We start from the raw sequence: 25964 nt of genomic DNA on the forward strand, positions 1-25964 counted from the left end.
GCTGTGATTTCCTCTGATTGCATAAATAAGGAAGTGAGGGGACTCTCAATAGCCCTCCAAATAATAATAATGAAAAAAAAAAAAAGAGTAGACTCGGTCCTCAGAAAAGACAGGCTTGGTTCCGCAGTCTAGACAGGCCACCTGTACGTTAGCAGAAAAGACGAGTCTGCCGAGGACGCCCGTCACGCCCTCGGAAGTGCAGCCGTGCCTGCTGGATGAGTCCCAGACTTCGCAGCTGCCTGGGTTTTATTTGGGATGGGGTTTTCCCCCCTTCGCCAGGTTCCTCTGTTGACTTTGACAGCTGCTGGTCCCCCAGAGGTGGATTGCGGATTTTGCTTTTGGAAGTCTTGTTAGCTTTTATTTCCCTCCTCTTCTCCCTGACAGACAGGAGAGCACCAGCGGCATCTGGGCTGTGTTATTTCTTCTTTCTTGGCCCTTGGAGGTGATTTGTTGACACGGCTGTGAAATGAAAAAGGCAGAGCGCAGGGAGGAAGATGTGGGAGCTGGGAGGCTCTGCCCCCCTCCCCTGAGCCCTGGCGGATGAGGGAGCGAGGGGAGGGGAAGAGAGAGTGGGGCCAGAGGGAGCCAGGCAGCCAGAGATGGGCTCTTTTTTGATCTCCTGCTTGGTATGGGGGTTTGTAGAACCTGGATTTGGCGATTGGAAACCAATAAATTGGCAATCTGGGATAGTCTCAGGAAAAAGTGGTTTTCTATCCATTTATATCTCTATTTTTGGGACTGAGTTTGGCCCAGGAGTGTGGCAAGGGCGGGAGTCCTGACTGTACCATAAATGCTGTGTGACCTCAGACAAGTCACTAAATGTCTCTGGGCTCAGAAACACTTCTAACAGGTAGATGCAACCCAGCATAGGGTATCATTATAGGCTGGGTGAGTTGTCATTGTCTGTTCCTCCAAAGCCTGAGGGTTCACTGCAGCTCTATTAGGGCTGATCTAGAAATAAAATGTGATGCCTGTGGGGATGGCAACCATCCAGATGGTTTCTTGGCATCCCCTTCTCCCCGAGGCTGCTGTAAGTATCACTTGTACTTGTTCAGAGCAGCAGAGCTTTAGTGAGCCACCTACTGTTTGCACGCCCTGTGCCAGGGGCTGCCGTGGAGGAGGTGGCCAGCCCCCACCTCAGGGAGCTGAACCGAGGGTAAGGTGGTCCTGTAATCAGGTTAGCAGGACTGGAAGGGGAGGCAAAGCCTTGGGTGTTAAACCAAGAGGTTGGAACTCCCCCTGGCAGGCTGCAGGGAATCAAAGGAAGGATTTTGAAAATAACAGTAATTCCAACAACGACTTCCATTTTTTGAGCACTTACCCAGTTCCCAGTGCTCTTCTGAGTCCTTTGCATGCATCAAGTCATTAAATCCTCATTCTCACAGATATCTCATCAGCTCCATTTTGCAGATGAGAAAACTGAGGCTCAGACGGGTTAGGTGGCTTGCTCAGCATTACCCGGCTATGGAGGGTCAGAGTCCAGCATGTTTAACCCTCACGATACCTGCCAGAGCTGTGGTTTAGGAAAATGATTTTCAGCCACCAGCAAGCTAGACTGGCGTGGTGCAGGGAGAAGGGAGTGGGGAGAGTGGGTACCAGTGATCATAGGTGGCTGTGTCGGCTGTCCTGGTGCAAGAGGCAGTGGGTCTGAGCTGGGATAGGGGAGAAGGAACAGACTAGTTTTGGGGAGTGGGGGCAGCTACGGGACCCTGAGGAGGTATCCTGGAGGACTCAGAGAGGACGTGGAGTTTGGAGGCCTGGCAAGGAGGTTATTCACCCTTCCTGGGGAATCCCGGAGGAGGCCAGGAGGTGTGGGGTCTGGGGAGGCAGAGGGCAGGTTGGGAGGAGCTGACAAGTCGGGAGGAGGTGACACAGGGGAGAGGCTGCCACCCTCATCTGAGGACCACTGCTGGACGGACTGCCACATTTTCTCCCTGACCGATGGCAAAATGAGAAAAGGCAGTGGGTGCAGTGAGTTTCCTGTGACATGCATTTCAGTCACTCTCCTTTATGCTGAGATGATAGTCTTTGGACTCGTTTGGGGGCTAGAACATTCCTTTTATGAAATACAGCATGGTGATAATTGTTTGTTTTAACATTGTATTTGGCCAGGCAAGAAATCCATGGTCGTGTGTCACCCACCCCATATTATGCTACCGCATGATTTCTATTTAGGAAAATTGAACTGATGGCTGAAATTCCAAAATGATGGCACTCAGGAGAGAGAGCTCCTGGGGTTGTCCTTACAGCAAGAGGGCTGGGAGCTGGTGGTGGGATAAGGCCCTTGGGAGGGCCTAGGCTAGAGGGGAGGGTTTGGGGTGGGGAGGGGGGCCCAGCAGAGCTGTGGGCATGGCTAACAAGCCGCCCTGGTGCTTGATGCTGCAGGGCCAGGGGCTGGCACCAGACTGGACAGAGGGGCTTTTGGGGAGCAGCTTGAGGAGGATGGTGGGAAAGGTACTGGAGGCCGCAGGGGGTCAAATAGTTGCGGGGGGCGGCGCATGCAGAACTGGACAGTAGTGGAGAAGTTTGGTGGGAATAGACATCCAAGATAAGCTTGGGTTTCCCACTAACTATGCAGACACAGTTCACCTGGTGTCGAGGAAGCTGTTCAAAGTTGCTTGTGTAGCAGCAAGCAGGTTGGGGGCCCGAGCACCCTTGCCTCTCAGCACTAGCCTCTGAGTTCTTCTGGGATGGCACCCGGAGCTTCGGAGGACCCAGGCTGTCACCATCCTGTCCCACTCCCAGGGGCAGCGCTGGGCCTGGGGCCTGGGCAGCCCTTCCTGGGGACGTTATGGAAGAGGCTCGTGAGTTAGCAAGCATCCCCGGGGAGATCACCAGTTACTGGCCAAACCCCTCCATCTCCTCCTTTTTTTAAAAAAATATAATGTTTATGTTGGTGTTCCCCCCCCAACTTCCAAGATTACAAAAGCAACAAATACCCATTATAGAAGAAAATTCAAAAATCACTTTTAATCCCAGCACCCAGTGATAAGCTCTGGGAGCATTTGGGGGTTATTTTCAGACTTTTTCCTTTCTTTCTTGAATTTTTTGAAAATTCGAAAATATTTGGAAGTATAGAAAATGATTTTGCAGACACCCATACACTCACCTCTCAGATTTAACAGATGTTCACATTGCTGTACTTGCTTTTCTTTCTTTCTCTCTTTCTTTCTTAGAAATAAAATGATTCGGGTGCTGCAGGGGTCCACAAAGTCCAGCCCACAGGCCAGATGACCTGCATGCTAAGAATAGCTTTTGCATTTTTCAATGGTTGAAACAAAAATCAAAAGAGGAATAGTTTTGTAATGTGAAAATTATATGAGATTCAGATTTCTGTGTCCTTAGGTAAAGTTTTATTGGACCGAGCCATGATTATTCATTTACGTATTGTCTGTGGCTCCAGACAATGTGTTCATGCTATGTTGGCAGAGTCGAGTAGTTGAGACAAGACGAAAATATTTGCTCTCTGGCCCTTTATGGAAAAAAATCTGCTGACCCTTGAGATGTAGCTTCAAGCCTCCTACACTCTCCCCAGGGATAACCAGCCTCCGGAAGGCGTGTGTGTCCTGCCCACGTGTGCTTTTACTATGCATGCAAATGCTTCGGAATGTGTACTATTGCACTGTGTGCTTCAAAAATGAATACAGAGAAACTGCACAAGAGCAAACACATGTCTACACCTGGGACCTTCTTACTTTCCTGAATTCCAGCAGCACAGAATAAATGCCAGCTCTCCGCCAGGCCCGAAATAGGCCCTGCGGCTGCAGAGCAAAGAGTCACAAGAGGAAACTCAGGTATAAAAATGGAGAAGGTGACACCGCCGACTAACGTTCCTAGAAATCCTCAGAAAGCAAAGGAGGAAAGAGACTCAGGGACGAGAGAAGCCTTCAGGCCAGTTAGTTAATCCTTGGAGTGACCGTGAAATCCAGGGTTTTCTGGAAGGCTGGGGGTTTGGTAAGAGAGGTGCATGTCAGGATGAGGAGTAGGAGGCATGTATGTCCAAGGCAGTTGTTAAGGGGCTCAAGTAGAAGGGCGTAAAGAAGAGCTGGGGGCAGTGTCTACAGAGGCTGAAAAGTTTGCAGGCTTGTACTGGTCTGTTAATGAGGCTGACCAGGGGCCAGGGAGCAAATCCTTGCACTCTCTTTTGGAGAGGCCCTACACAGGATCCTGGGATATGACAACGATGAACCCACCTCCTCGCCTCTTCTTTCCTACCTCCCCAGGGCCGGCAGCCTGAGCCCTCCACGTCCGCTCTGAAGAGCTGCTGTGCCCCCCACCAAATGCTCTATGTTGAGGATTCTCAGGGCCAGGATAGGACCCCAGCCCTCCACAGTCATTGCCATGCCTCTCTGCCAGCAGACCCCACCCCCACCAACAGTGAGCAACCCCCACTGACTCTGAACCGTGTCCTGAACCTAAGGACAACTGAGCGCTGATCCCAGTTCCATTGGAGAGACTACGGGCTATGGCGGTTCCATAGTCTCATGACACTCTCTCCCTTCCCCACACCTGATGTCATGGAAACAAAATGTGACCTCAAGTGAGGCGTCCGTCATCTCTTCCTTCCTTCCGCGTTTCCTTGCTGTGTGGTCCTGGTCCTTTCAGTTGATATTTTTGAACCTCGGTTTCTTCCTGTTAAAGTTGGAGCTGAGGTTTCTTACTTCAGGAGTCAGTTTTAGGATAAAAATATGCATATATGGCACAGGCACTGTCTCTCTCAGATCAGTTTCTCCACGTTTCCTGGTGGTCCATTTTGTGTACGTGTGTGTGAGGAAGATTGTCCCTGAATTAACATCTGTTGCCAATCTTCCTTTTTTGCTTGAGGAACATTGTCCTGAGCTGACATCTGTGCCCAGCTTCCTCCATGTTATGTGGGATGGTGCCACAGTGTGGCTTGGCAAGCAGTGTGAGGTCCGTACCCGGGGTCGAAACCTGGGAACCCCAGGCCGTGGAAGCGGAGTGTGCGAACTTAACCACCATGCCACTCGGCCAGCCCCTGGTGGTCCATTTTTATTATGTAGAGATATCCAATTGTTCTAGCACTATTTGTTGAAAACACTATGTTTTCTATCATCAATTTACCTTTGCACTTTTTTTCTGAAAATCAATTGACCAATATATGTGTGGGATTATTTCTGGACTCTCTCTTCTGTTCCTTTGACCTATATGTTTATCCTTATGCTAATACCATGCTGACTTGATAAAGTAGGTCTTGAAACTAGGTAATAAGTCCCACAATCTGTTTCTTCTTTCTCCAGATTGTTTGGCGCTCTAGGTCTTTTCTTGGCCATCTACATTTAAAATTGAGCTTGTCATGTCTCCAAAAGGCTGCTAGGATTTTGATTGAAATTGATTGAATCTATAGATCATTTTGGGGAGAAATGCCATCTAAACAATATTTGAGTCTTCCCAATCCTGGAAACGTAGTGTAGCTCTCGCCCTTTATTTAGATTTTCTTTAATGTCACGACATTATTTTTTAGATATTAGCCTTATGCTTGTTTTATTAAATTTATTCCTAAGTGCTTGGGATGCTATTTGTTAATTACTATGAAGGGTGGAAATTTTACTGCACTTGCAAGCTAACAAGTTAGCTTAGTAGAGTTTCATGGGTGCTGGCAGAAGACATGAGACCCCTGGATCTGAGACAGAGGGCTCTGTGACTCCTGGCATAGCAGGTAGCATGAACTTTGTGTTTGCATCAATTCCTTTTCCCTCCAGGTTCCTAGGGCAGTCACAGATGGTCTGTTGTAGAACATAAGATGATCCACGCTGTTGTTTTCCAAATTCCAACTTCATGTCCCTTACGGGATCTGATATACAGCCTATGGGTCAGCTGTTCCTCAGGCTGCAAGTTACACAAAGAACTGAAATTTAGTTTGCTTTGGTGTTAAATCATTAAGTTGGAAACTTGGAGACAATTTAAGATTTGAATTCCAAGTTGTTAAACACAGCAAGGTAAAGAGAATTTTAAAGTTTTATGTAAAAATCAATATGTATACACTTAAAACTTTATGCCCATTTTAATTTGTTGGAAAAAATAAGCCCATTATATCCTATAGCCCTGTTTTTCTAATTTAACAAAAGAGTTTTTAAACAAAAGTGCAGAACATTAAGTCCTGCCTGAGGTGGAATTTTTGGGGAAAAGAAATGGTTTATATTTTCTGAATGAAATGAAAAATAGGGTGAATTTAATAATACATCTGAATATTTAGGTTTTGATAATCAAGGTTCCCTCTTGAGTGCTATAATTAGAACTTACTGTAAAGAAGTATTATTGATGTAATTAGAATCTATACTAAGCATGAATACACAGGGTGCTGAAAGAGCATTGAAAGATGAGATGTTCTCTGTACACACATGAAAACACCTCTCAGCTATATTATGAAATAGCCAACAACGGTACTATATACTTTTGGGGTTTTCAAGTATAGGTGGTTATCACATATGTCATTTGATAACGAGCATTGTGGAGAAAGAAAGAAGTTTGCATTATATATGGTGATGAATATTATATTTCTGAAAGGAAGCTCGTCTCCTTTTTGAAGGCAGCCATAGATTTGGAAAAGGAGAGATGAGAGACCTTGAGAATCCACAGTCCTAGATCGGCCACTGGTCTGATATTGCTATCTCTTTGTCTCTAATGTAATTAGAATAAATTGTGCCTTCATCAGTTGGTGTGTTGGTTTTCTATGGCTACTGTAACACATTAATACAATTTAGTGTCTTAAAAGACAACACAGATTTATTATCTTCTGGTTCTGGAGGCCAGAAGTCTGAAATCAGCTTCCCTGGGTGAGAATCAAGGTGTTGGCAGGGCTGTGTTCCTCCTGGAGGCTCTTTGGGAGAATCAGTTTGCGTGCCTCTTCCAGCTTCTAGAAGCTGCCCACGTTCTTTGACTCACGGCCCTGCATCACTCCCACCTCTGCTTCCATCACCGCATCGCCATCTCTGCCTTCTCTGACCCTCTCATCTGCCTCTTATAAGCACCCTTGTGATTACATTGGGCCCACTCAGGTAATCCAAGACAACCTCCCCATCTCAAGATGCTCAGCTTAATCACATCTACGAAGTCCCTTCTGCCGTATAAGGTAACATATTCACAGGTTTAGGGATCAGGATGTGGGCTCTTTGGGGGCCGTTATTCTGCCTACCGCAGGTGGGTAAGATTTCGGAACCTCTAAGGAGCACCCATCCTCCCTGTCTGAAAGATGGATGACCAAAGTCTGAACTGGAAAAAAATGTGTGGGGGAGGCAGGAGACCTACCAACTTAATGCATATTTTGGCAAATTCACTCCTGATTTGGCTAACTGTTAAGAGCAGATAGTAAAGGTACAGATGTGCTTTATTAACACACAAACACGCACACACACAGATATACACAGAAGCATCAGATGGACTGCTGTTTCTGGAAAGTTCTAACAACCTGAAGCCTCCATGGCCTGTTACCATGGTGATTTTATCTTTGGCTCTTCCGGTAGTCACCTGGCCACTCCTGCACTTGGGGAGGGGGCACTGGTCCCCTGGTGCTCTGGCCTTGGGAGCTGTGTTCCCTCACCCCCAGGTTTGTTTCTAAGTCCACTTGTTGAACTTTCCTGATCCACTTTCTCTAACTGTCTGGTCATCTGGGCTGCTGTTGATTGTGATGTAATTTATTTTTATTTTTTTTTCTCTTTCTTCTTTTTTCCTCTTTACATGTATTCAGAGGGTACAATTTTTACTGAATCATTATACCACTTATTTATATTTTAATTTTACCATCAGTTTGTGGAAGTCTGAATTATTCTTCATTCAGTAAATGCTAGTCATCTGTTCCCACCCATAGCCCATCGCATTCTCCACAGAGAACCTCTGATAAGTTTTTTAGTACTGTTTATGATATTTTTCTATGTTAAGTACGCACACAGACAAACGGAAAGTAAAACATCATGTTAGTTTAATCATATAGACAGCAAATGGACTTTAGCCTAAGGAGTCCGTAGTAAGTGAGCCTTTGCAGTGCTTTGTGTATTTCTGTGCCTCTCGCCTCTTGATGGCTGGTCCCTCTCCCTACTCGGGCAACACTGGGTACCAATACATTTCTGCAGTTGGTTTCTTGGGATGGAAAATCTCAATTGTTTATACACAGATAGGATTTCATATGTTTCAAATAAGCTATTTATTAACTTTTCATTTTGAAATTATTACAGATATGTAGGCAGTTGCAAAAACACTACAGAGATGTTTCCATGTACCCCTCACCCAGTTTCCCCTGATAGTTACATCTTACGTAACGATAGTACACTATCCTCCAGCATCAGTGCCCTCCAACCAAAGAGCCACCAGAAACACACCTCTCGTTGAACCAGATGGATTTATTACTCACTGCGGGGAGAGAGAACACACATCATGGGGAGAACACACATCTCAGTCAGAGTGTGGTAGGAAGAACCTTCTATGGGATTTGGGCTTTGGTTGGGTGATTTGGGGGAAGTCTAAGGAAGCGGGGTTCACTCTAGATTGTCCGCTGTCAGAAAGTAGGGGCGGTTCTATGATGGGGTGTCTCAAATCTTGTCTCTAGGGAGAGGAGGCAAGCACAGGGATAAAGCTGTCATTGGGAGAGAAGCTGCAGTCACTCATTTTAGCCAGGGTCCGGGGCATGCTCAGTATTTTGTGGGTGGCACAATGCCCCTGCTTTGTTGGTTGCTCAGACAAAATTATGAAGTGGGCTTGTTTCATCTCACTTTATCATGGGAACCTGGTCTGCAGTTGGTATCCTGTGAAGTTGTTTATGTCCAAAAGGAGAATAACGTGGCATAACTGTGAATGCCAGGTCAGCTTCCAGATGTCAGGAGCTGCTTTCATCTCTCTTTTCTCCCCGTTTCTGCACGTTGGTGTGATGGGTGTGTATAATTTTGTGCCATTTTATCACATGTGTAGGTTTGTGTGACCACCATTGCTATAAGATGCAAGACTATTCTGTCACCACAAAGATCTCTCTTGTGTTGTCCCTTTTTAGTTACACCCACCTACCTACCTCTGACCATCCCTAAAACTCATCGTTTCTCCAGCTCTGTAACTTTACCACTTTGAGAATGCCTTATAAATGGAATGATACACCATGTGACCTTTTGATATTGGCTTCTTTCCCCTCCACATAATGCCCTTGAGATCCACCCACGTTGTTGTGTATATCAATAGTGCATTCCTTTTTCATTGCTAAGTAGTATTCCATGGTATGTGTATTAATTTCCCCGTGCTGCTGTAACAAATTAAAACATAGCAGCTTAACAACACAGATTTGGCATCTTATAGTTCTGTTAGTCAGAAGTCTGACATGGGTCTCAGGACTAAAATCAAGGTGTTAGCAGCCTGCGTTCCTTTCGGAAAGTCCTTGGGAGAAATCCATTCCATTGCTCATTCCTTGTTGGCAGAGTTCAGTTCCATGTGGTTATAGGACTGAGGCCCCCGTTTTCTTGCTGGCTGTCAGCTGAGGGATGTTTCCAGTTTCTAGATAGAGGTTACCCCCATTTCTCAGCTTGTGACCCCCTTCTTCTGCTGTTCCTCTCATGCTTAGAATCTCCTGCCTCTTCTTTCATCATCGCATCTCGCTGACTCATGCTTCTGCCTTCCTCTTCCACATTTGAGATTATTCCCACCAGCATAATCCAGGCTAAACTCCCACCTCAGAGTCCTTAGCCTTGAGTGCATCTGCAAAGTCCCTTTTGCCATGTAAAGTAACGTATTCACAGGTCTGGGAATTAGGGTGTGGACTTCTTTTGGGGCCATTATTCTGCGTCACACAGTTCACCTATTGACTATTAACTTCACCTATTGAAGGACGTTTTGGTTGTTTCCAGTTTTTGGCTATTACAAATAAAGCTGTTATGAACATTCTCATTAAAAAAATGTGTATAAGTGGATTGCATTTTATTTCCTTTTGCAACTTACTTTTTTCACTCAGCCTCCTATTTCTGAGTTTTATTCATGTTGGTCTTACAGAACTGGGTCCTTTGGAGTGCCATTGTGTTCCATGTGAATGGTGTACCCTGGAGTCATACCCTCTTTCTTGCTGTGTAGTATTCCACCACATGACTGCCCGAGGTGCAGTCCTTCATTCCCCCGTTGGTGGACATTTAGGTTGCTTCCAACATTTTGCTACTACAGTGTTGTAGGAGGCGTCTTTGTGCAGAGGCGTCTCCATGAGCAAGGATGAAGCATTTTTCTAGACTGGACGTGTAGGAGGGGAATTTCTGGTTCTAGAGTGTGTGTGTGTTGGTTTCAACTACCTGTTGTCTAGTTCTCCAAAGCCTTTTGACTTCACTAGCAGTGATGAAAAAGTTCCTGCATCCCTGTCAGTGTTTGGGGTCACTGTTCTTTTTAATTTTTTTCTATCCAAAAGGTGTGAAATGGTGTCTGATGGTTTTAATTTGCATTTCCCTGCTCACTGTTGAGGTCCAGCACACGAACACACCCCCATCCTGCCCCTCCTCCTTCTATGCTCTTGCTGACTTCTTTTCTCCTGACACCAATGTTAGAGGTTGTTGCCTCTGCCTGTTTTTAAGTATTAAGATCTGAGCAGTGCAACCTGACAACTGAAATTTGGTGTCTTGTCTGAAATTACAGGATGTTCCTCAGGCCTCTGTGTTTCCATGGGAACAAGTAACAGTCATCCTTCATGATTAGGCGGTATCCTTGGCAACCAAGCCAGCAGCATTTGAATGAAACTGATTTTATTTTATTTATTTTTTTTTGCAAACACATGAAGGTTAAAATGCGCTTCTCGGGCCGTGGCTTCCAAGAATGGGAAGACAACTTGCCTTTCCTGGTAAAATGGAGACTCTTTGACCTCCTAATGGAAAGGGGATCCAGGATCAGCTGGTCCTGTAGCCTAATTATGCAGGTTGGGAGCCCGGGAGGTCATGTGGAGGTCACACAGTGAGACTGAGCAGAGGGAGGACTCCTGGACCAGTGCTCCGAGGTCTGGGGGAGACTGGAGGAGGTGCTGCTTCTCCCTCCCTGGAATGTGCCTCTAGGGAGGCGCCTTGTGCTGCACCATGTTAGCAGATTCTTGTAACCTCTCTGGGCTTCCACTTGCACCAGCTGTGTAGCTTAGACCTCTGGGGGCATGAGACCCAAGCCTGTCTTCTTCTCCAAATTAGAAAAAGATGGGCTGTAAATCAAAGGCCGCAGGCAACTGTGTTTTTGTCAAGGACTTGGGCTAAATCCCGAGAGGCAGAGTTAGGACTTGGGGTCAGCTTTGTGGCGTCTTTGCTTGAGTAAAATAAAGGGGTTGTTTTTGTTTTGATGACGGGAAATAGAGACAGTTGCTGCTCTGACTGCCTGACTCACTGGATTGCTGATAAATCATGAGCTCAGAGACAGAGAGGGGCTGGCCTGGAGTCACACAGCAGGATCCGGGTTGAGTCCCGTCTCCTAGTGCCAGCCTTGGGCTCCTCCCCCTCCCTATGCTCCAGGTAGCCTCCGCCTTCTCTGAGGCCCTAAGTGTGGGTTTTGGGGGACAGCTGAAGGGGCTTTCAGCATATCCTCTTACTTCCTACTCGGGGGAACTTTAGAGGAAGTCCCTTTTGCCTCCCAGAACCCCAGTTTCCTCATCTGGAAAATGGAGCTCCCCACAGCTGTCCGAGTTGTCATCATGTGGGGATTGTCTTTGAACGGGTCCAGAACTTGCATTCTCAGTGGGGGCAGTGTTGCCCCCAAGAGGGCAAAAAATTGGTTCTTGGTGGGGGGGAGTGTCAAAAAACATCTTACTCTTTTTCTGTATAAAGCCCAATATACATATAGTACATAAAAGATGCTTACTCTATATGTGGTATTAAAAGTTTATGCAGGGGGGAAATAGGAAAAAAGGGTCCAAAAAGACTCCTTGGGGGAAGGATAATGAATAAAAGGTAGAAAAATGCTGGTCAGAACCAGCAAGCCACGAGGTTAGTGGTGTTAACTTTGTTTAGAGCGTGTGGCAGGCATGGGGAAGGTGTTTGGGGTGTCGGATTGGGAGAGAGCCTGGCCTGGCCCAGACTCTGCTCTGATGTCCGGGGTGACCATGGGCATGTCACCGCTGCTCTCAGGCCTGGTTTCCCATCCGTATGTAAAGGAGGTCCTGTCAGCTCCATGAGTGGGGACCGGTTCTCAGGCAGCTGAGATCCCGCCTGGTGGATCACTCGGGGTCCAGCAGGAAGCAGATGGCGCTTACAGCAGGATCATTTGAGATGTGGGCGGGTGTGGGGAAACCATGAAGAGGAGGGCAGGACCCCAGAGCTGGTAACAGCCGGGGCTGATCCGCCAAGGCCCTAAGGAGGGGAGGAGAGTGTGGTTACTAGAGGCGAGAGCCCAGGAGACAGGGTTGTCTTCCTGGTAGCTGGGACCGTCAGTGGAGGGAGGCAGCCGGCCCAGGTGATCGCTCCTCCCTCCGCTGATCTCCCGCCAGGGCTCCCCATTGGCCAAACCCCGTGGAAGCTGGAGGGCCCAGAAGCTCCGTTGGTATGGTCTACGTGGGTCAGCTTCCTGGAGCAGAAGGCAGGGGGGAGAAGGATGGAGGATGCAACTGGGGCCAAGCAGAAGCTGCCTGGAAAGGTACCAAGGTTCCCCTTCAGTTTCCTCTGGAGTTCAGGGCCCGGCCCTGGGCATAGACTTGGAGGCTTGAGAGGGTCTTTGCTATAGAGCTGTTGGGCTGGGGGCAATGGACAAGTTCCTTTCTTCTGGTCTCAGCCTCCCCATCTGTGAAATGGGTGACAGGACCAAGCAACCCCTGAGGGCCTCCTGCCTCAGACCCAGGAGGCGAGAGATGGCATCCTCGCAGCTTGTGGGGAACATGAGTCTTGGTCTCAGCTGCCTTCCTGGGCTCCTTGTGTCCTACCTCGTGACTCCATGTCTCTCTTGCCTAGAACCATGATGGCCCACCTGCCCAGGAAGGGGTGGTGAAGCTGTGGCCAGGGGTGTGTGTTTCGGAGGAGGGAGGGTAGATCCTGAGAGGCTTCTGGAGGCTGAGCACAGTGCCCCACAAGTGAGTCAGACAGAGTGGTCATGGTGGACCCCCAGGTGGAGGTGACAGGGGTTGGGGGAGAGGTGAAGGCAGGCTGGGGAGCACAGAAAGAGATTTCCTAGGGGAACCTCCAGACAGAATGAGTGTCCCCTAGAGTGACCAGCAGAGACTGTGGCAGAGGAGTGAGGAAGGTGTGAACAGGCAGCACCACAAGGACGTTAGTGAGGCCCTAAGAGATGGCAGTCCCTGGGGTTAGGAGGAGCTGAGCGGAGGAAGCCTTTCTGGAGGAAGTGGCCCGGGGCTGGCAAGTCCACGTCCAGACCTGGTGTTAGCCCCTGCCCCAGGCCTGCCCAGTGGTCAGCTGGGGTTGAACCTGTCTCTGCAGGCGGCCCACCTCCCCCAGGCCCAAGGTGGCTTCGCCTGCTGGGTCGTTGGCCAGGGCTCAGCATGGAGCCTGTCCTAATGGGGTGACGGGCTCAGCTCTGTCCTTCCCCACTTCTGAGGACCCCATCCAATCTGGCTGCATCTGTCCTGGCTATGTGCACGTGTCCATGCGTCCACCCATGACGAGTCCCTGGGGGTGGGTCTGAGCAGGTACACGTCGGACTGTCTGCATAGATGTGAACATGTGCATGTGTCTGCTGGGCGTGCGCCTCTGGCTCTGCACCCGTGTGTGTTCACGTGTACCAGGGAAATCTCCGCCTCGTCCTTTTCCTTCCTTGCGAGTCAACAGGTTTTTCCCAAGCACCCCCCACGCACCAGGCTCCATGCAGGGCGCTGGGGACATGGAGATGCAGCCGGCTTAGGCGTGGGTGTTAGGAGTTCCGCAGTCAAGCGCAGGAGACACACACACACACATACACAGACACACACAGTGTGCAAAGTGAGAGCGTTGATGGAGAGACTCAGGCCCGGCTGTTGCTATAGGAGCCAGAAGGAGGCTGAGAGCTGGGGGCAGAGACGGTTACCAAGGGTGTCCTCCAGGGCCTGCAGGATGGGTCAGGCTGGAAGGAGCAGGAAGGGAGTCCTCTGGGCGGCCACAGCCAGAGCAGTGGGAAAGAGGCAGCCAGTGCCAAGCATGGTGTGGAGGAACTAGCGAGGACAGTGGGCAGCTTGGGCTGACTTGGGAGGTTTTAAGCAGGCATGCTCGGGCCATGGCTAAAAGTTTGTTTTTTGTTTTTTGTGGGTTTTTTTGGTGAGGATGATTGGCCCTGAGCTAACCTCTGTTGCCCATCTTCCTCTTTTTGCTTGAGGAAGATTGTCTCTGAGCTAACATCTCTGCAAGTCTTCCTCTATTTTGTATGTGGGACGCCGCCATAGCATGGCTTAGTGAGCAGTGTGTAGGTCCACGCCCAGGACCCGAACCAATGAACCTTGGGCCGCTGAAGCAGAGTGCATGAACTTAACCACTGGGCCATGGGCCTGGCCCCTTGGGTGAGCTTTTTTAAAAAAATTGTGATAAATATATATATATTACATAAAATTTGCCATTTTAATCCTTTTTAAGTATACAATTCAGTGGCATTAAGTATGTTTACAATGTTGTGCAACCCTGTCCAGCATCTATTTTTGTCTTTGCTAGCACTGCAAACAGAAACTCTCTACCATTTAGCAATAACCCCTCATCCACCGCACCCCTAGCCCCTGGTAACCTCTAATCCACTTTCTTTCTCTACGAATTTGCTATTCTAGGTATTTCATATGTGTGGATTCATACCATATTTGTCTTTTGTGTCTGGCTTATGTCACTCAGCATGTTTTCGGGGTTCGTTCACACTGAAGCACGTCTCAGAACTTTCTTTGCTTTTTCTGGTGGAATAACATTCCATTGTGTGGATGTATCACACTGTCTGTCTGGTCATCTGTTGATGGACGCTTGGGTTGCTTCTGCCTTTTGGCTGATGTGCATAACGCTTTTACGGAGATTTGCATACAAGTTATTTGTCTGTGTCCAGGTTTTCAGTTCTCTGAGGTACAGACCTAGGGATGGAATTGCTGGGTCATGTGGTAATTCTGTCTTTAACTTTTTGGGGAACCGCCCAACTGTTTTCCACAGTGGCTATGCTATTTTATGGGGACCAGTTGTCTGTTGTCCTGGTCAGGATGGGAATGACAGGAGAGTCTGACTGGGTGGCCACGACTGCCCGTGCTCACCCTCTCTCTCCCTCTATTGACAGAGTCGCCCCAAGAAAGGCCGGGCTCGCGGCGCAGCCTGCCCGGCAGCCTGTCGGAGAAGAGCCCCAGCATGGAGCCCTCGGCCGCCACGCCGTTCCGGGTCACGGTAACTATCTCTGCGTCACCATCGCCACCTGGCCCGGGGTGCTGCTCTGTGGCCCTGCGGCCCCCCTTCCTGGAGCCTCATGGACCGGGAGAGCATCCAGCCTCCCTTGTTCTAGGTATCCGATCGCTCAGCTGCTCCCCTCTCTGTGGCTCAGCCCCGCCCCTGGGGGCCACACGGGGGTCCCATCCTGCAAGGGGGTGGGCAGGTACAGGACAGATAGCCCTGCGGCCACGGGGCCTGGAGCTGAGCTGGCCTGGGAGGAGAGAGACTAGTGTTAGCTGCACATACCCCATGCTTCCTCCACTCTTAAGATGCACAGTTTTTGTTTCCACATTTTAATATCTCTCATGTTCCAGTCCGTGGTGTGTCGTAATTTAATTGCTGTGGTTTTTTTTTCTTGGTGGCACATAAAAGAGTGCTGTATCTTATAATTGATGATGTCTTAGAATGGACAAAACATGGTATAACTATCTTACCTATTGATTTTAGTGGTCCTACCAACATGCACTTTTTTATTACAAACCTGAATGACTTAGCAGAAACAGAACCCAGTGACCCTTAACCTCTGACCCTCTGTACCCTCGGTGTCCTGACATCCTTGCCACACACACACAGTTTTGCGTCCCTTCAACACCTTACCGTGTGCCCCTCTGTTCATGCCCTGCCAGCCACTGGAGACATGGAGAAGTGGACAGGGCGGGGAAGGGGACACATTCTCTGCTCCCGGGAGCTCGTGGTCTGTAGGGGAGATGGATGTTGGATCATTAGTTCATCCATTCATTCATTCAACAGTTTTTATGGCGTGCCCAGTGTGTGTCAGGCACCATTCTTGGGAGCGGGGCTGAGCGGGAGGAGCTGGCCTAGAGAGCACCACATAGATACAGCCCATGACCCTATGAGCTCACATTCTCATCTCGGAGCTGCATGCTGTGAAGGAGAAAAGCAGGCTGCTGTGATAGGGAAAACCAGGAGGGCTTCCTTGAGGTGGTGTGGTCAGGAGGTGATATGTGAGCTGAGGCCCAAGGGATGAGGAGCAAGCCCTGTGGGGAGCAGGGGGAAGAGGGTTTGGGGAGGAGGGAACAGAGAGGGCACAGAGCTGGCTGTCACTGTATGGTGTGAAACAGGGGTTCCAGGTGAGCTAGGAGTAACTAACTGTTCCCGGTGGGTTGGGAAAGGTGTCCCCTGGCAGCTCATTTTTGAGCTGGGTCTTGAAGGGTCAGTAGAAATTGAGTGGCGAGGCAGGAACAGTGAGAGGGAGTTCCAGGTAGGGGGATCAGCAGGTGCAAAGGCATAGAGACACGCTGGAATTGACGTGTTTGTGTATGGTGAAATGCTCGGTGGGACTGGAGGTGAGGTGTCTGGAGCACAGGGTAGGAGGTGAGGCAGGGAAGCTGGGCCGCGTCTGGACCAGGTGGAGCCTCGAGTGCCTGGCTGAGGGGAGGGGCTTTTCCCAGGGCCACTGATTCTCCTGCCTGTCTGTATGTCATAAAAATGCTTTCACAGTGGATTCTCGGGCCCCCTCAAGATTTCCGCGCAGTGGGCCTGAGGGCTGGGCCTGGATATTTGCATTTTTAACAAGCTCCCCCAAGAGGTGGTTTTGAGCTCCAGGCTCTGGATCAGCCTCCAGGCAGCAAGGAGGAAAGGGACGCCATGCTGACAGAGGATTCAGGGTCACTCCCCTGGGTGTGGCCTGGGTGGCTGGGAAGCAGTGCCAAGTCCTGCCCTGTCTGGACCCCCGGCGTCATGGCAGTGAGGCTGAGCCTCAGGGGGTCCTGAGGGAACCATGATGAATAATAATGAAGCCACATGGTCCTCACAGTCTGCCCTATGTGATCTCTTTTTATCCTCGAGACCACCCTGAAGCTGATGCGTCGATCACCCCATTTTACAGATGAGGAAACTGAGGCTCAGAGAGGTGAAGTGGCTCACCCAAGCTCCAGCTGCTGAAACACGGTGGAGCCACCTCTCTGAGCCCAGAGCTGAGTGAGCACCTCCTTTGGCGGTGAGGAGAACTCGCGCCCACACCCTCCCAGAACCCCGTCAGCAGCGCTCTTTACCCGCTTCCCTGTCCTTTGCTCTTCTAGTAGGTGTATCATCACACCTTGACGTTGCTATAATTTGCAGCTCCTTAATTACCAGCCAGGCTTGGTGTTTGTCCTGCGGTGGCGTCTTCGCTGTTTCCTGGTGTGGAAACCACCTGTGGATCAGAGCCAGGGCCAGCCTTCTGAGCCACCAGGCACCTGGCACTTGCAGTCCCGCCTGTCCAGTTGGGGTCTGCAGGATGGGAAGTGCATTCAGTCATAATTTGAACCACTTCTCACAGCAACCCTGAGGCGGGGGTGGGGGGTGGTACCGTGAGTATCCCCATTTTATAGCTGAGGGAACTGAGGCTCAGAGAGGTGAAGTCCTTTGCCTGGTGTGGCACAGTTCCTGAGCGACAGAGCCAGGCATGGCTGCCAGGACTGTCAGATATTTACGTTTTGTGTCCTTCCCTGGGCACCTTGGTCCTTTTCTGTGCGGCACTTAAGGAAAGAAAGGGGTGTGGGTAGAGTTTCTCTCCCCGGCTGCTGCTGGGAGCTTGGGGGCACTGGAGGGCCCAGGGCTGAGGGGAGTCTGGGTTCATCCTGGCTCTTCTGTGACCTGTGTGACCTCGTTAGTCACTCAGCCGCTCTGAGCCTCGTGCCCTCATCAGTAAAGTGTGGCATGACTGCCCTCCTCAAAGGACTGTGGTGGACCTCCGTGTGGATGTGCCAGCCCAGGTCTGACCCTGGTAGATGTTTAATAGGTGAAATCCACCTTTATCGTCTGAATTGTGTTTCCCTCTGGCTCCAGAACAGTGAAGCTCTGGGGAGGGTCGGGGTGGAGGGCAGAGGCAGGGTGTATGGGGGGAGGTCAGAGGTGCATCTGGCCTGGGCCTGTGCGCAGACCCTGTGCAGGACCAGAAGCGCAACTCGTCCGCCATCAGCCCAAGCTCACCCGTGCTCACACGCTTCCGCAAGCCACATCCTTATGCACTTGGCTGGCTGCTACTCTGTGCAGCCCCCGAGGGAACCCGGGGAGCGCGGTTTTGCCTGGGGGAGGCAGGGGAGACCCAACGGGATATACTCAAATAACTGCCATCTTCGCTGCCATTTCAAGTGCCGGTGACGGGATGTCAGCATCTCTCCTGGGTGTGCCCCTTTGCCGCGATGTAGTTTAATGGGAAATCCGCATGTTGGGGTCTATAGGACTCATTCTGTCCACCTCCTCTGTGAACACTGAGGCCTGGGAGGGGCTGGACTTGTCCAAGGTCACCGCCCAGCTGGGAGCACTTCTGAGTCTGGGCTGTTTGTACCCCCATGGGTGGCTCTTACCCTCTTTGTGAGTCGGAGTAGGACTGCAGCCACCCCCTAGGGCATCAGGGGCTTGGTGCTGGCCCCACCTCTGCCTCTTGGAGACCATGTGTCCCTGGGGGAGCCTCAGTTTACCCTTCTGTAAAATGAAGGGAGTGGACTTTGTAAGGCAGCATGTGGTTTGACCATATAGTAGGTGCTTAAATGTTTTGATGCAGTGACTAAGAGAACGAGCTGTAAAGTCAGCAGACCTGGGGCTGAGCCTCAGTGACTTGGGCAAGATATGGGACCTTTTGCCCACCTGGTACACCTTCTGCCTGCAGGTGGAGTCGGGGGTGGGGGAGTGGCTCCCCAGGGCCACATCGTGCCAGCAGGCTGGTGCATGCCCTGAGAGCTGTGGGGGGCCCTGGATGAGGGTGGGATGGCGAAGGGAGCTGGGAGCAGGTGACCACCTGCCCACCTTTGGCCTTCAGCTCTCTAGCTCCAAAGAGGTGGTGTGGTCGAGATTCAAACCCAGGTCTGCCTTCTCTGTACCCGTAGGAAAACCTGGGAGGGAGAGAGGGACAGAGGGAGGGTGGGCAGGCAGGCAGCAAGCTGGGGGCCCTGGATCTGCTCAGACTGTCACGTTGGGTCCAGGGGCTCTGCATGTGCCCACCCCCTTTCCCGAAGCACAGGGGCCCTTGGCAGCAGCAGCATGCCGCCCGTCACCTGCCACCCCGTGGTAGAGGAATTCACAGTTTGATTTGGAGGGTAGGGAGATGGTCACTGTCACGGGTGCCCCCAGGAGTCCCCTCAGCCTGCCGCCTTCCCCAGACCCAGCTTCCCTCCGTCCTCCGCCCCACCCCCTCCCATCGACCTTGAGGAGAGCTGGCAGGGCCTGGGGTGTGGGAGGTGGCAGAGGCTCCAGGAAACTTGACAGCCAATTGATTCTTCCTCGGGAAGTTGAAAGTGGAGAGTCGTGTTTGAAGGTTTAGCTGAAATTAGGTCTCAGGGCTATTTTTTGCGAGACGGAGAAGGAGAAGTGTCAGGGAGGGGAAGGCTCGGGGGGCTGGCGGAAGCTGCAGATAAACTCAGTACCCGGTTGATTGCAGATGCTTCTAGAAGCGGGTCTCCGTTCCTTTCCACCATGCACTTTTACTGGATGCTCAGTCGTGTGCACCCTAGGTGGTCCTGAAGCTGTGATGGAGGTCTGCCTGGAGTGCAGTGAGAGCCCAGAACAAAGGGCAGTTACTTCTGGCTGGCGAGGGTGCGGGAGAATTCCTAGACAGGGGATCTTTGGGGTTGGGCTTTGAGGAATGTGTAGGAGTTTGTCAGGAACAAAGGGAGAAGAGTATTCCAGTTAGAGGTGGATTTAACTGAATAGGAACAAGCCACTGGTTCTGTGTGATTAGAGTGTTGGACGAGTTGGAGGCATGAAGGAGAGGAGCCTGGAGAGAAAAGTGAGTGGGTGAATACTTTGGACTAAAGCCTTTAGACTTCCCTCTGTAGGAGGAAGTCTAAGCCACAGGGGATGATGGGTAAGAGCGGAGCCAGCAGGAGATCTTTGGGATGCAGACTTTGGGTTTCCCCAGCTGCTCACCCGTCTTCCCACTCCCGCAGCTTCCCTGCACCCTCCTCATGTTTCAGCTGTCTTTCTTTCTCTCTTTCTGACGCACGGAAACAGACACCTGAACACAAACGTGCAGGCCTCTCTGTGACCCGCCTCAACACCACGGTGGAAAGGCTCTTGGAAATTATCTGGTCCAGCCCTTCCCTGTACAGAGGAGAGACTGAGGCTCAGAGAGGGGAGGGTCCTTTCCCGAGGTCACACAGCACATCTCGGGTAGGGCCTGGAATTGAGCCTAGGTCTTTCCATTCCCCCTGTCCAGTGCTCCTTACCTTGCTCCTTCCTGCCCTCTCTTCTCTGCAGCTGAGCCCTTCTCCCCGCCTCCATCACGTTTCGGGGGGGGGGGGGGGGGGAGAGGGCCTAAGGGAATGGTCTGCCTTTAGAGGCCCCTGATGGCTCCCTCCTGCTCATCAGCGCACTGCCACCTCCTGGCCCCTGGGTCCCAGCCCCAACTGCAGCCCAACCCACACTTAGGGCTGCAGGCTGCCTGGAGGAGGGGTGATTTGAGGGGCAAGCGAGTGGCCTTCTCTGCTCCCCGCAGGGTCTGCCTCTCTGCCCCCATTAGTGCCCCTTCTCAGCTCAGGCGACTCCACGTAGGCACTGGGGTGGTGGATAGAGAAGCTGGTTGGGCTCACAGATCAGATGGGCCAGGTCTGTCCCTACTCAGATGGGGCAACTGAGGCCCGGAGCGGGGAGGTTTGCCTGGATACCTTCTGGGGCTCCCTCTACCACCCCAGGCTGCTTCTGGTCCATCTCAAATGCACATTTAGGTGGGACACCCCCATGTCTGTGCCCCACAGACCAGTAGAGGGATGTCAGCCATGCAACTGTGGCTGACTGACAGGGCAGGAGTGCTGGCCCTGCATTGGGGTCCCATGGATGGGCGCCCCAGTTTCCTCCTCACATCCCAGAAGTTTGCCTGTGAGACCGATGTCCTTGAGCTGGAGTCTCTTAGCTCGGTGTCTTCAGATGTTCCGCAGATGAGGGTCGGAGGAGAGAGCAGCCCCGCACCCTCAGCCCCCTCCACCCCTGCCTGTCGAGGAGCCTAATTGTTACTGAACTGCTCAAACCTGAAAGGAAGATGACTGTCATCTGGGTTTGTCCGTCTTCGGTGGGGAGAGGCCCTGTCCTGCAGTGGGGTGTCGCTGATGGGAACGTTGCTACAGACAGCGCAGGCACGGCAGCTGGCCAGGGTGGCCCCAGTGGCCAGTTTGGTGGGTCGTCAGGGCTGGAGGGTGGGGCCTCCTGAATCCGAGGCCAGGCCAGCATCTGAGCCTGACCAAGGGCCGCTGTGGAATTGGGTGGGGTGGGGAGGCTGCCTGCTCCATTGGTAAACAGGAATGTGGTTTCATTAGCTCCATTTTACAGATTAGGAAAACAAGGCTCGGGGAGGAGAAGGGACTGGTGCAGTCGCACAGCTGGCAAGCGTCAGAGGCGGGAGCCAGGCTCTGTCTGCCAGTCCTGCTGTGGGTGGGAACTGACTGACTTTGCTCCCTCTCTTCTCTGCCTTCCTTTTTTCTTTCTTTTAATAAATTTTTAATCCGCACCAACTACATGTCAGTGCCTGTGTGGTGCAATGACACAAATAGGATTAAAACATCGTTGCTGCCTGCAAAAATATGCAGGGGTCAGCTAAGCTTGATGAAGTAATTTCCAGGCGGGTGAGGGGAAAGGACATTCCAGGCAGCCAGGACAGCCCCTGCAAAGGCCAGGAGATGAGAGACAAGTGATGGCAGGAACTGGGAGCAGTTTGGGGGAGCTGAAGTGTGAGGAAGTGGCTGGAACCTGAGGGTACAGGAAACCCAGGGCAGCGCACAGAGCAAATGGGATCTGAGGCTGTATTAACAGGAGTATGGGGTCCCCAGAGAGGGAGGTGAGGTGGGCCAGAGCAGACCAGAACAGACCGAGAGTGCAGTGTTCTTTAGAGCAGCATACATACTCGACCAGGCTGGGAGAGTCTGGCGCTCCTTCAGTGGGCAGAGACCAGGACTGGGGTGGTGGACAACGGATGAGGAAACGGGCAAACTTCTCAAGCAGTTTGATAAACAGGAACGTGGGTCAGGAGCCCATTCCTGATTCCTGCCCCTCAATGTCTGAGCTTAGACTGCCCTCTGGGGGGCCCCTGAGGTCAGGGGTGGAGGGAAGAAGCCATTTCAAGGAGCCCTGGAACTCTTGCTCATCCTGGGAGGTGCCGGCTTGGCTCCAGAGCTTGGATGGGGAGGACGGAGAGGGATAGGAGCAAGGGCAGCCTCTGACCCCTGCTGTCTGCCCTGGGGTCCTCCTGAGGCCCCTCTAGGCCTTCCCTGTCAGCTGTTTCCCCACACCTGCACTTGAGCCTGTTGAGTAGCGACTGAGATGCCCCTGGCTGACTCCCCCGTCCCTGGTTATAGGTTCCTTGCACGGAAGGGGCCTTATCAATTGGGAGTTCAAGTCACTCACAGTGGAATGTCAGGCTCTGTGACATGTGGCTTACTCTTTGGGGGCCTTTCTCCCTGTCTTCACAGCCCCCTGGGTCCACCCAGAAGTCTACCTGGGATGGGACAGGATGCAGTCTTGGCCCCACAGCTCCCCTCTGTGGGATCCCTCAGGCAGGTCACCCAACTCTGAGTCTCTCTTTCCCCTTCTGTAAGGGGGCTCCTCACAGGGCGGCTGTGAGGGCTCAGTGCGTGGCACAGGGCGCATCCAGCCAGTGTTCACGCCCTGTCCCATTTCTGGGGCTCACCCCTACCCCACACCTTCCCCAGAGCCTCAGATCTTCCCTTCTCTGCCCCTCATCTGCTACCCCAAAGTGACATCGCCCCTGACAGAGCTTCTAGGGCCCAGCCCTGGCACCAGGAGGTGGAGAGGATGAAGGGGTGCTCAAGGGGCAGGAGACCGAGTTCCTGGGGCTGGTGAGCACAGACGGAAGGAGCTGGAGGTGTCTGCGCAGGGCGATTTCCCACCAGTTGGGGGCAGCAGAGGGCAGCGAGTGGACGCCTGGGCGCTCCTCCCAGAGGAGAGTTGAAGTCCCAGGGGTTTGTGCGTCTTGGGGTTCCAGGGGGCCAGCCGGAGCTAAACAAGCTGCAGAGCCCCTGCTGGGTGGAGGGAACAGCTCCTATACAGAGCGCCTGTGGGCAGCTGGGCCTGGCACTGGTGGCTGAGCTGACTGGGCATGGGTTGACCAGAGGGCAGGGGGACTCTGAAAGGAACCCTCATCAGGGACATTGGAGGGGGTGAGGTCTGGGGCTGAGGCAGCCTTCCAGCAGGAGGAGGGGCACAGGCTGGGGAAGGCTGGCATGTGGGCTGCCAGGCAGTGTCACTGCGCTGTGGTCACCAGGCTGGGCCAGTAGCCGCTCCATCACAGTCATCCCTTGGGTTCGCAGGCATCTTGTTCCATACTCACCACCGCTTTGAGAGGGAGCAAGGTAGGCGTTCTGGGGGAGGCAGGAGGCTGGTCAGTGCTTGGACTTGAAGTCTGGCTGACCTGGATTCAAATCCTGAGTTTACCGGCTCCTTGCTGTCTGCACCAGTTGGGGGCTTGTAAAGCCTGGTTTGCATAGTCCCCTGGGGCAGGCCCTGTGCTGAGCACTCTGTCCTCACAGCCCAAGAGGCAGATAACACAAATCCCACCTTTTCAAGGTGACAAAACCTAGGCAGCTGGAGACTGAAGATACTTGCTGGAGATCATTGAGCTCCCGATCCCGGACATTGAAGTTCTCGAGGAGCTTGGCCCACAGCACACAACCCTGTCTCTGCCAGCCAGCGTTGTTATTCTCTCCATTTTTATAGACGAGAACACTGAGGCCCAGAGAGGGGAGGTGCATTGTCTGAGGTCACACAGCCAATCAGGGTGAGAGCTGGCATTTGAACCTGGGTCTCCCGTCTCCCTGCCTCATTTTATCCTGCCACTGCCTCCAGCTGGCCTGGCCCCCACAAGTCAGAAGGTGTCTGTGCAGGGCAGATGCCCTGGGGTAGGAGGGAAGTGCTCCCCTCTTCTGGCACCACCCTGCGGCCTGCAGGCCCTCCCCTCTCCCGAGGGGCCCAGGAGACTGCGTGTGGGGGGCAAGGCTTGGAGGCCTCTGCTTCCCCACCCCCTCATGGTATGAAAATGAAGCGATTGCCTCTGTCACATCAAGTGGCATTTGGGTTGGATCGCAGACATAACTTTATCTGAGTCTTCGGGTGGGAATTGTTTCCAAAGCCAGGAGGCTCTCTTTGGAGGTGGCAGCAATGACATCTGTTTCCGACACCAGGCCTCGCATTGGGATGAGTAAGTTTTCCTGTGGAACTGCTTAAAGAATGTTTAAAACAAGCCACGATTGTTACCGCCCTGCTCCAGTGCCTGAGATGGCTCCCAGGGGCTGGGATCCGGTTCCCCAGACAGCGTTCGAGGGCCCCCGGCCTGAACCAGCCTTTGTTCAGGCTGGTCCTTCTGCCCGCAGTTGCTCCCCTCTCCCTGCTTCCAGAGCGCCTTCCTCCTCCGTGCTCCCCGTCGTCTCCGGCAGGCTCCCCCTCGCCTGAGCTCCAGAACACAGACGCTGCGACTTAACCATCCATCAGACGTGGTGCTTTCTCCAGGGCAGCGACTGTTTCTGATCTCTCTGAACCCTGGGCATCGGGCAGGGCCTCACCTGTGGGGTCTGTGGCGTAAGGTGTGTGAGAGAGATGGGAGGGAATGAGTTCGGTGAGTGAGTGTTGGGGAAGGAGAGGAGGGGTGAGCCGCGACCTCCTCCGGGCTTCTGAGAGCCCCACTCCGCCTCTCTGAGACCAAGTGACCACCTTCCTCTGGAGGAAGGGTCAGGACAAGTCACCCAGATCACCACAGAGCCCCAGTAAGGACACCAGCCTTTGCCTTGAAGCTGACCTCGACTCCACCCCGTGGGTTCCCATGATCCCTCTGGGACAGGACTCTCAGGTGAGCCCGGCCTGCAGGTGGTAAATCACTAGGAGGCGAAGTAGCCCATAAAATCCTCTCCCAAAACGGTGCGTTTTGTATTCTGTAGTGAAAAGGGCTTTTAAAAGCACTGCGCACTCAGGTGGATTTATGGGGCTGCTACCCGCCTCTTGCCTCTCCTTCCCACTCATGTTCATGGTCCCTGCGGCTGGAGCCCCCTGGGGTCCTGCTGCTCCCTGGTGGCTCTTGGTCCAGGGAGAAATGGGGTGGCACCCCTTCCCTGCCTTGCTGCCCCAGGGCTGCCCTGGGCTGGCTGGGTGCCTGGGAGGCCAGGGCGGGGGGTGGGGGGTTGGGGGAGGGGGTGAGGCTCTGACCCTCCAGAAGCTCCCTGTGGCCCAGCACAGAGCTGAAGTCCCACCTTTCGCACCCTTCCTTCAGGCAAGCTGCTGTCTCCAGAAGGTCCCTCCCATTTGTTGTCATCTGCAGATGGGTCACCAGGGAGGGGAAGATGGCATGCCCAAGCTGGAAAGCATTTAGAGATCGGCTAGACCAATCCCCTCATTGTACAGGTAGAGAAACTGAGTCACAGAGAGGCTAGGGTGCTTGCTCAGAGCCTCTTAGCGCGGTAATGGAATTATGGAAGAGCTTGGGCTCTGGCACAGATTAGCTGGGTTGAACCCCGCTCTGCCACTTCCTGGCTGTGTGGCCTTGTGCACGTAACTTGACCTCTCTAAGCTGTCATTCTCTCATCTGCAAGGTGATTAAACTGGTTGTGGGAATTAAACAAGGTAAGTCATGTAAAGCTCTAATACAGTGCTTGAAGCTTAGGGCTTAATAAATATGTCTGGCTTACTCTTATTAGTGTGTTAGAATAGTTCTCATTATTATTA

The 25964-nt window shown here is 52.2% G+C and overlaps 1 protein-coding gene across 32 annotated transcripts in view; it reads left to right on the plus strand.

Moving 5' to 3' along the window:
- The window catches only part of DAB2IP (DAB2 interacting protein), a 194427-nt gene that overhangs the window by 75194 nt on the left and 93269 nt on the right, over positions 1–25964 (plus strand). For 22 of the 32 annotated variants that reach the window (XM_070596163.1, XM_070596148.1, XM_070596151.1 and 19 more), the window contains exon 2: positions 15160–15263. In XM_070596163.1, the coding sequence (XP_070452264.1) occupies positions 15160–15263 (104 nt within the window). Of the gene's footprint in view, positions 1–12432; positions 12574–15159; positions 15379–25964 lie in introns of those variants that run through there. The other 10 variants (XM_070596169.1, XM_008527024.2, XM_070596150.1 and 7 more) reach the window with 2 other exon arrangements.

Source organism: Equus przewalskii, chromosome 26 (genome assembly GCF_037783145.1).
Source record: "Equus przewalskii isolate Varuska chromosome 26, EquPr2, whole genome shotgun sequence".
Classification (NCBI taxonomy): domain Eukaryota; kingdom Metazoa; phylum Chordata; class Mammalia; order Perissodactyla; family Equidae; genus Equus; species Equus przewalskii.